Source organism: Mytilus edulis, chromosome 8, assembly GCF_963676685.1.
Source record: "Mytilus edulis chromosome 8, xbMytEdul2.2, whole genome shotgun sequence".
Classification (NCBI taxonomy): domain Eukaryota; kingdom Metazoa; phylum Mollusca; class Bivalvia; order Mytilida; family Mytilidae; genus Mytilus; species Mytilus edulis.
The window spans coordinates 54683750-54694689 of record NC_092351.1 but is presented as its reverse complement, the minus strand read 5'-3'; the positions used below and the strand labels follow the sequence as shown (position 1 = coordinate 54694689).

Below are 10940 nucleotides of genomic sequence, written 5' to 3'. Positions count from 1 at the left end.
TTTTTTTATATTATTGGTTCAATTTTGCAAACCTCATTGAGACCCATACGACAGGAAGAAACATTGGTAGAATGTGTTTATGCTGGGTGTCTCCTGTGTTGAGAGACAAATACTAGTGTCCTAACGATTAGAGTCAAACGATTCTGTCCTCAGTGATGTTTTGAAGGGTTGTAACGGGCAACTACTATGTAAAGAGTGGCAGGGAAGGTCATCTGAAAAGTGTAACTTTTTTTACATGCATCTTGTGTATCATACGGTCGATTAAAAAAGATGATATTTAAGTAAAGATTCCCAATTATCGTGGTTATAACTATCCAAATGTCGGTTTAGGATAAGACAAAAACTACACAATATAAAAAAAACGAAAGTAACCACCGCATTATATCAAGTTATTGGAACATTACATACAATGGTAACAACATTCTATGCAGTTATCACAGCACTTTAAACTATAAGTTGTGTCGGCAAAGCTTAGTTTAAAGATTCCATTGAAATGAACTACCAATTTGAAATTCTAACTAGAAAATTAACGCTCTGATTAATATATGCAAGAATAAATGACTAGCAATTTTCATAAACAGCAACCGACGAAAACCGCTGAATAAAAGATTCCTGACTTGATATAGGCACATACCTAACATACTCGCGAGCTCTCAAAACTCACCATTCGGGAAAGGGAAGGGACTGACGATAATTGTATCAATTTTCGGTCGTCATCTGTGACAGTTGGTATTAACATGCAGTATTCTGTGATTTTTTATTGATTTTCACCCACTATGATACATTTAATAACATGAGTAACATTTTGCCAAGTAAAAACTTTGTACGTTAAAACTCATATTTACCAAAGTTAGATCATCTTAACCTTGACTTTGACCCTTTGCTTCTATGATATATAGTCAGTGTATCCAAGTCATAACTTGAATAATAAAGAATTTAGACTGACCAAACTTAACGCAATCAAACCTGTTTTAAGAGACCACTTAAGGTAGAGCCAAAACGTTGTCTCTTAAGACAGGTGGTCTTTTAATACAGGTTAAATGCATATGAAATGTACTACAGGGGGATCTAAAATTGGTGGTCTTTTAACACAGGTTTTTGCTTTATACAGGTGGTCTCTTGAACAGGTTTGACTGTTTATGGATGTATCATTTGATGAGGGTGTATCTTGTTTGCGGAAAAATGTGTAAAAATTCTTCATTTAAGGAAGAGAACTGTTGATTTATATTAAACACCTGTTGCAATTACTCCTAAATGGGTAACCTTTATCTCCTTTAGATATAATCCAATTTCAGCAGTATTGCGACAGTGTTCTTGTTGTGGCGATAGAATTATAATAACAATAAGGATAGTTTGAAGAGGGGACATGCCATACATCATCACTACAACGTTTCCCTTAACGCAATATACATTTTATGCATCACTAAAGCGTTCGTCGCTGTCGGCCATCGTAAGTTACTATTCTGTATATACAATCTCAACAACCCAGAGCAAATGTATATGACTTAAGGCTGTTTTAGCTTCTCGTAATAAACAGAAAATTTAATATATTTTTCTTATCGATTTCTAAGCATTACTACCCTTTTTTCGCCTTTAGGAAATGATGTATATTACCGTAAATATTTGAATAGAAATGCAGGTGTTAAAATTTTGCTTTTACAGTGTGAAAGTACATAGTCATACGTTCGATAGACGGATTTTTGAAGAGGGGAAAAGATACCAGAGGAACATTCCAACTTATAGATCGAAAATAAACTGACAAATAACGCCATGGCTAAAAAAACAAAGGCAAACAAACAAATAATAGAACACAAGACACAACATAGAAAACTAAAGACTAAGCAACAAGAATACCACCAAAATACCGGGGTAAGCAGATCCTGCTTTATATGTGGCACTCTTCGTGATGCTCATATTATATTACAAACCCGGTAAATAGTCTAATTCAGTTTGTCACATTTTTAAGGAATCATTTGACATTGTAAACTATCATTATAAAACATAATTTTGGTAAGAATTTTAATAAATATTTGACAACTCTGATTTTATCATGTTTATGTTATATATAACTGTTATAGTTTATAACCACTAAAAGTTGACCAACTATTACCAAACAAATACTGTCCGGTATATCCCTCTTGGATCGTTACGTATATTTTATCGTCCTTCTTTACTTCAATAACAACATTTTGACTTCCTGATGCGGAATCTGCTTCTTTCCGTGCTCCTGCGAAGTTTCTGGCTATCAGATTCCCGTTGAGAGCGAGATAAGTAAAGAAGAATTTTCCATGAGGAGTAAGAACTGTCCAGGAAAAGATGTAGACACCATTTGAAGGAGCTGTAAATATCCCAGTTGACTTATCGTATCCGTTGCCTAAATTTGTAATAACTGTATTGTAAACTACAACAGATTTCGAAGGGATGTTGTGTAAATTAATTGAATTTTTAACCATAAACGCCACTTTTTCTGATCCTGAAATAAATTCAGTTTTACAATATATTTTAACAAGCTTAAGTAATATGTAAATTAAATGCAATTTCTAAATATTGGAGACAATGGAATCATCTGCTTATATTTTTATCCTTTCTTCGTGGTTTAAAATGGCAAACAAATATTTGAATGTTCATCTTTCAAAATTCTTTATAAATAGTATTTTGCATTTTGTATCATAATTCAGTGAATCTTGTGCACATAAGCATATATTACGCCGATAAAAAAATCCACAGAAAGATAATAAATTGATCTTTTTAAAGAAATAATTGCTGCAAGCTATACTTTATTGTCGTTTTAACATGGGTAGGCATCATATTCTTGACTATTTTTGCCCGAGCGATAGTGAGGGCTAAAATAACACGAATATAATGCCTACCCATGTTAAAACGACAATAAAGTATAGCTTGCATCAATTATTTCTATTCTGAATAGGACAATTAAGGTTATATCTATGTCCGATAAGTATAAGTGTAAAAGCGTTTGTGTTTACTATGCTCTTCCATGAACCTCCCTTTTTTGTTTGTGAAGAAGCAAACAGCTGGCACTGTGCATGATAATTTGATCAAATTCATTTTTCTGAAGAAGTCAATATACGCATGTGCAAACAAATTTTATTGGATTTAGAGCATGTATTGAGTTTGTTCACAAAGCGAAAGCAGCACGTCATATTAGAATAAAGTATTTATATGCATCTCTGGAAAGGAAAATAATAAAGGTAAAAGAACAATGACGATAAATGCCCCAGTCCTAATTTCACGACCCTTTGACAATATAACAACAACACGATATGTATAACCGGATTCGAGTGGAATTGATAATTTCCACAGCACGACGGAATGAGTTCTTGCAGTCCTCTCTGATAAATGAATGGCGTACGTTCTGCTGAACGATTTGTAATCGGACGCATATTGTAAACATATTTTACCTGAACCTCTTCCTTTACAATCACATTTTCCCTCATTGTCCTCTAAGAGTTTAAGCTGGTATTGAATACTCTTCATGAGATCAGCATTTCTGGAGCAGGATTTCTGTCCCGTTACCATGATTGACATAACACAAGTCAGTAAGATAACCTGGAATAAACTGAAAAAGAGGCTCGACGTAAACGTTTGTGTTTGTGCCAAAATAAAACAATATCCCGCATAGCAAGCAAAATAAGGCCCCAAAATGACAGCATCTGAATTACTGACTATGAACAGACACATACAGAATGGTGCGGGGTTAAACATGTGTGCGGGCACTAAACCCTGATAAACCCGACACAGTGGTGTTGCAGCATATAACATAAGAACTAAATATATATATAATTTAAAATCATTTGGAAAGGGTTTATTTATGAAGTTTCTTTGAGACCCTTCGTACGGGGTATACATTTCTCAACGTGTTCCATATGGCCGTACTTTATAGTCGCGTTTTAGATTTCAATGAGCGAGACTTGTGTACTGCTAATAAACTAGAAAGTCAAAGATTTCGTTAATTACTAGTAAAACCTTCACAAAATTCATTCATAGATACAAATGTAGGTTTGGTGTTTGGCTGTTCTGTTGATTTTCAGAAAAAACGGGATATCTCATCCTAATGTTTAAAAAGTTCGTAAATTAAGATGCGATCCCTTTAACCTAATCGGTTCATTAACTTGTTCTCAAATATTGTTTCATTGCCCGAATATAGGTACTAGTAACATAAATTTATTTCTGTTTCTGAAAAAAAATTCCCCATAGGTCAGTCAACGCCCCCATCTCCTTTTTACAAAAAGTTCTGGATCCGCCACTGTTAGTTACTAGTTACAAATTGCTATGTGTAGAGCTATGAGAACTCATTATCTTACATTCTCTTGATACTATTCTTATAATTTGGGTTGTACAAGGTCATTGTTTTCTCAAAGTGTGTATGACGTCTTTACACCAAAGCCGTTGGATGTGTACTGATTGATACTTAAGGAGAACATGATATATTCACCAGTTGTAAATTGCTTTAAACTAGCTTTCAGTAATTATGAATACTCTTAACTGCATTTGGCAAAACTTTTAGGAATTTAGGTCCTCAATGCTCTTCAACTTCGTACTTTATTTGGCCTTCTTAACTTTTTTGGATTCGAGCGTCACTGATGAGTTTTTTGTAGACGAAACGCGCGTCTGGCGTATATTTACAAAATTTAGTCCTGGTATCTATGATGAGTTTATGTTAATGCTTTGTGTCTGCTGATTTAATGCTATATAAAAAAGAAGATGTGGTATGATTGCCAATGAGACAACTGTCCACAAGAGACCAAAACGACACAGACATTAACAACTATAGGTCACCGTACGGCCTTCATGGTTTGTGCCTCGTACCGATCTTTTGAGTACTTTTTTTATACAGTTTATTCTTATGCTTATACACCACTGTCCCAGGTAAAAAGAGGGTTGATCCTTCACAAAGCGAAACATATTTAACCTAGACGCATTCTGCATGTGCCTGACTTTAGTCAGGAGCCTGTAGTTGTGTGGTTGTCGATGGTTTATGCCTGCCGTACTTTTTTTTGTAGGCTATTTTTTCGTTTGAATTGTTTCATTTTTTTCCCGTCCGTGCTTTTGTGCCTGTCGTAGTTTTTTTTGTAGGCTAATTTTTTCGTTTGAATTGTTTCATCTTTTTCCCGTCAGTGCTTTTTATGGCAAAAGAGGTAATTCCCACCCCCTATTAGACAATCCCTTAATCCCCCACTCAACAACACCACCACACACACACGCGCACTTTTCAGTCTGTCCTTACGTAACCGAGTTACGTACTAAATACATTGAGCTTTATGAAAACTGACTTAACGACAAATGTCTATGAATAAAATATTAAACAAACTTTCATACCTCATTTCGATCTGTTGAATTGCTATCTGGACCAATTCTAATAAATTTTAGATCTATGCTATTTATAATATTGCAGGATTGATTTCAACTTGTATTTCACAAAAATTATCAGTTTGCGTGCTTATAAAGTATTATACGTGGTACATGTAATAGAGAAACACTTGATACATTGCCCTAAAATTATTTCAACAGATGCATAGATATTTATTAGACGTGGGCTGGAGGCGGCAAACATGGAACAAAAATAAATAGCTGCGCCATGAGCGCATGATACGCCCGACGTCTTGTGTGGAAGTTTTATGCAATAATCATAAACAGTTTCTGAGGAAGTTATAAGCAATAACCATTTATTAATTTTGAGACACGGCGGGACATGTGAAACACCCCCCCCCCCCCCCCCCCTCCCACCCTGTTTTTTTTTACAAATATCACTAAAATAAAATTTTGAATCAAACCAAAAAGTATACAGATCTTTAAATTAGTATAACAAAGAAGTGTGTACAGTTTCAAGCAATAATCATAAATTGTTTTTGAGATACGGCGCGACATGTAAAAAAAAACCTCCCCTTTTTTACAAAATACTCAATAACTCAAAAATAAAATTTTGAATCATCACCAAAAGTGTACAGATATTAAGATTAATATAACTAAGAAGTGTGTAAAGTTTTAAGCAATAATCAAGAAAAGTTTTTGAGATACGGTGCGACATGTGAAAAAAAACACACCCCTGTTTTAGTTACAAAGTGCCGTAACTCAAAAAGTTTAAATCTTATTTTCACCAAAAAGTATACAGATCATTTGACCATCATAAGAAACAAATATATGAAGTTTCATGAAATTTGAATAAGTCGTTCTCAAGTTACGGTGCGACATGTTTACGCCGGACAGACGGACAGACGGACGGACAGACAGACAGACAGACAGACAGACAGACAGACAGACAGACAGACAGACAGACAGACAGACAGACAGACAGACAGACAGACGGACGGACGGACGGACACCGGACATTTGTATACCATAATACGTCACGTCAAAATTTTGACGGGCGTATAAAAAGTAACAATTTACATCAATCTGATGAAATGATGCACGGACGGAAGGCTGTTTAAAATCCGGTGTCAAATCAAATGCATATTCAGGGTTTACACTAATATCACATTATGATGTGATACAAGACCAACACGCTGAGCCTGATTTTCACTTGCTAAGTCTTTTAGGTCTTTGGTTTGGACTGGCCAGGGATCGAACCCAAGACCCTCTGTACTTGAGAATACGTTACCCCCGAGTCGGATAGAATTAACATAAAAAAAGTTAGGAAATAATTTAGCCAGGAAATAAATAGGAGTTAACCCCAAATTGGCATATTTCCAAGTCTTTTGGTTTTAATGTACTTTACTTTTATACTTCTTTTTACATTTCTTGGTATTAACTCCTGTTTACTTCCTGGTTTTATTATGTTCTGAGCATCCCTGTCTAGTAAACATGACCAAAACAAACAGCCATTCTTTGTAAGAACAATTTTTAGATTGGAATAGACTATCAGAAAATCTCGTGTGTCCCAAGACAAAAGGGAGCCTTAAAACTAAGTTGCTTTAACAACGTTTGATTAATTTTCCAGCGTCTCTTTTCAATTACCATTGATGCCATATACTGCTTTTCACACTAAGAAGAGATTTTTAGTGTTTTGTACTAGGTCAGGAATGTGAGCTAGTTGTTTTCGATTTGTTGATAAAGTCGAATGGTTGATTTTGACAGTTGTGTGGACTAATTAATCTGGTATGAATTATATCTTGGAGTTCTATATTTTTGTTATTTCTTGTTTGCATACTAAATGTCGTTCAACGCCAAGAGATAAGAAATAAAGCTCAAGTGACCGTTTTGGTCTTGCTAGTTAAAATTGAAAAGACAATAACACCTTTACATGTAAATGAGATGCGAAACCATTTCAAAAGGACTTTCAAACTCACAAGTCGAAAAGGAGAGAAATTACTATTTTAGTCCAAATACAAAGTAGGTAGATTTAAATATGACCGTTTTTGATTCTGTAAGATTTTCTCTGCCTCAAAATGCCCATGAGCACAATCAAGTAGTAAATTTAGAAATTTTCATAAGTGGTCCACTGACTGCCAAAGAGGGGCCGTCTCCAGTCATGCTACAGTGATACTCTATATAATCAACCAAATTTTTCCCACAAAAAGGGGGGTACCCCCCCACCCCCTAAATCTGCCTCAGCTATCAGTTGCATAGGGAAATTTTCTCAAGACAACACATTCACAACAGACAGCTGTTGCCAAGTGATAACAAAAGCTCACATCTTTTTTTCAATAATTGAAACATGAAAATGCAAAACTTTTTGCACTAGAACGAAAAAACGTAACTAAATGATACTTGTGTAATATTTATTATCTCAAGCTCTAAACAAAAAACAACAGTAGCAACAATAACTACATAACTACAACATGAAAGTTTTTAGAATAAAATACAAAGTCATTTAATAAAGGTCAGGATGAGGGGTCTTCATCTTTTGTGTATTTTTAATTTTTCCAGGTCTTTTTTCTCTTTTCTTCATATTTTAGCACCTCTTTTTCCTGTTTTATATAATTTGGTCCATTATTCTCTATTTTGTAAACCCCAACCAAACCCTTAATTTCAATTGTGACTACATATAGCCTATGTCTATCATTTTAATTGATACATGTATACAGATAAATAAACTTATTTGTAGCCTAATGATGAATTTAGGTGAAATTAATAGAAAATAAATTTAAAATTGATACTATTAGCTTAAGCAGTGATGGATCCAGGGGGGGGGGGGGGGGGGGGGTTCCAGGGGTTGGAACCCCCCTTTTTTTGGACGATCAATGCATTTGAATGGGAGCATTTTTTTTTAATTGCAGTAAATTCTGACTATCATGATCACGACTATGCCTTTTGCCTTATATTTGCATTGGTATTATTTTGGTATCAAATTGAAAGAAAGAAATCTAGAATCTGCTAAAAAATTTGGTTAATGACCTTTAATTATATATGAGCTATTGAAGTCTTATATGCAAAGAAAAATGGGTGTTTTGGGGCAAAATATTTTACCCTGTATTTTAGGGGGTAAAAACAAGCAGTCCAAATATCTGACACAAATTTTTAAAAACCTCACCTAAGTACATCCTTAAATATTTAATTAATGCTAATGCAATTTTTAAAACAAAATTGAATTTCAACTAATCAAAGTAACTTTATAGTTTTATCACTATGATATAAATTTTCCCAAAAAATTGAAGAAGAAATACATTTATTGATAAGTTGTAACAATTAAGACTACAAATTTAAATATTCAATCTTTGTGCAACCAACCCAGACAGATATTTTATTGAGATCAATCTTATCTAGATCATTTATCAATTAAGTAACGACAACCAGCTACAAACCCAAAATTTATTTAAAGTTACAGGGGGAGCAATTTCAATAAAAATAATTTGAAGTGTTTCAGGTCAATAAATATCTAGATTATTTTTCTAGTATGAGGGGGGCTTGACACTAGATGCAACACCCCCTATCATTTGCATCTGTGGTCAGGTGGTATTCTGTTAGTCTTAGCATGCACACAAATTGATATAAAGTGAAATCTTATACAGACAATAATTTTCAATGCAATTTTTAAATGCACTCTACATAAAATTCAAAATCTGATTACAGACCTAGGCAATCAGTCATATAACTCAGCGCTCAGAGTATAAAACTTGTCCTCATAACACCAAATTCAGTATTTGTTGAATTCTTTGTATGATAATTGTACTTCAACTGTTTATGACGGCACAGCCATGACCTTAAATACATTGTATTCATTGCACAGTTAATTAGGGACACTGAATGTTATACATTTGTATAAATAAATATGTATATACATGTATTATTAAAATTGAGAAAATTCCCTCAACATCAGGATCACCACAAATCCTATTTTTGTAGTTGCACTCCTTTAACCCTTTCCTCCATAATGACACCTTTTGACGCCACCCCCCTTTACTCCATAATGACGCCTTTTGACATCTGTGTAGTACCTCAGTTGAAACGCTGGACCTCGAAATGTCTGCATCAGACTTAACAAAATTTGTATCCAATATGAAAAGGAATTCATAAGAATATCTTGACTGGAATTTTATTGATGAAATATTTGTTTTCCCAATTCATTGATACTTTAAACCTGATGAATTTTTTTTTTAATGAAAAAATCCTATGCGAATCAAGTAAGTAAAAAAAAAATGTCCATGGAGGAAAGGGTTAAGTTAGAGCACTTTTTGTATAGCAACATCTGATGTTGAATATTGAGATTAACAAAAAAAACACCTATATAACAGTAAAATTTTAAATATATAATTCTATCAAATTTTGTTCTAATCTGTATAAAATTTTAAAAAATGATATTTAATTTCCTTTCGACCAAACAGGTTTCAAATGGTAAACCAAAAGTAAATATTCAAAAAGAATTTATGTGTTTATATGATCTTGACTTCTTGGACAATGGAATGAAATTTGTTTTGGTGTTGATCCCTGTTGATCTTATACCATCTTCTCTATTAACAATACAAGTAAAAATCACAACCATATCAATCGTCAAAGTTTTGTTTTTAAATTTGAATTAATAACATAATTGATTCAGGTTATCAAATATATAAATTAATGTCCATTTACATGTATGGAAAAATAAGGCTTAAAAGTACAAACACTTAATAAATTTCAAATACATGAGGCAATGTAAATAACCAATTATATAAGACTATGGGCGGATCCAGGATTTTTTCAGAGGTTGGATGTATAAAAACTGTGTATTTTTGGCCTGGCTGACCAAAGAGAAAAAAAATTGGGACAATCATATGCTTCAATGTAGGTGTTCTGGTATGTCATGATTATTAGCCCCACTCACAAATTTTCAAAGTCCTTACCCCCTAATCATGCTAATTTCAGCAAAAGTCATTAGAGGAGAAACTTATTATAGGGACATGTATACTTAATCTGTTACTCATCATAGTATAAAATAAAATTGAGAATGGAAATGGGGAATATGTCAAAGAACACTAACCCACACAAAGAGTAGAAACTAAAAATCAGCTCAATATGCAAATGTGTTGAAAAGAAGTCTGTATAACCAATTATAACTGTATCTTGCAGAATAGGGGAATGATATGCAGACATTGACAAAATGATGGAATGATGGATAAAGGTAAAACTATATGGCCTGACCACTTTATGCCAGGGCATAAAAAATTTACATTGATTGTGAACACTGAAATTGGGACTTTTTATAAACATCAAAGTTAAAAATGAAACTGATTCTATATATAAATGAACATATATATACATGTACATACATGTAAAACATACACCACAAGACTTTTGAAAGTCAATTCTTAAGGGAGCTACCATTTGATTTTTATGGGGGGGCTAGGATGAAATTTGAAAAAAATAGGCAGGACAGGAGTTTTGAGTAAAAAAAAAAGGCAGGATGAGACGCTTGCAAAAAAAAGAAGTCAGGACGACAATTTAGGTAAAAAAAAGTCAGGATAAACTAAAAAAAAAAAAGGCAGGACCAAACAGAATGAAAAATA

General features: G+C 33.6%; 1 protein-coding gene across 1 annotated transcript; it reads right to left on the bottom strand.

Moving 5' to 3' along the window:
* Positions 1-2021: 2021 nt before the first annotated feature.
* LOC139484198 (cerebellin-1-like) lies at positions 2022-5342 on the bottom strand. Its single transcript, XM_071267931.1, has 3 exons — positions 5338-5342; positions 3420-3577; positions 2022-2473 (listed from the first exon to the last, which is right to left on the bottom strand). Exons 1-3 carry the CDS (start codon positions 5340-5342, stop codon positions 2073-2075), a joined length of 564 nt encoding a protein of 187 aa, XP_071124032.1. The 3' UTR covers positions 2022-2072.
* Between the last annotated feature and the right edge of the window lie 5598 nt (positions 5343-10940).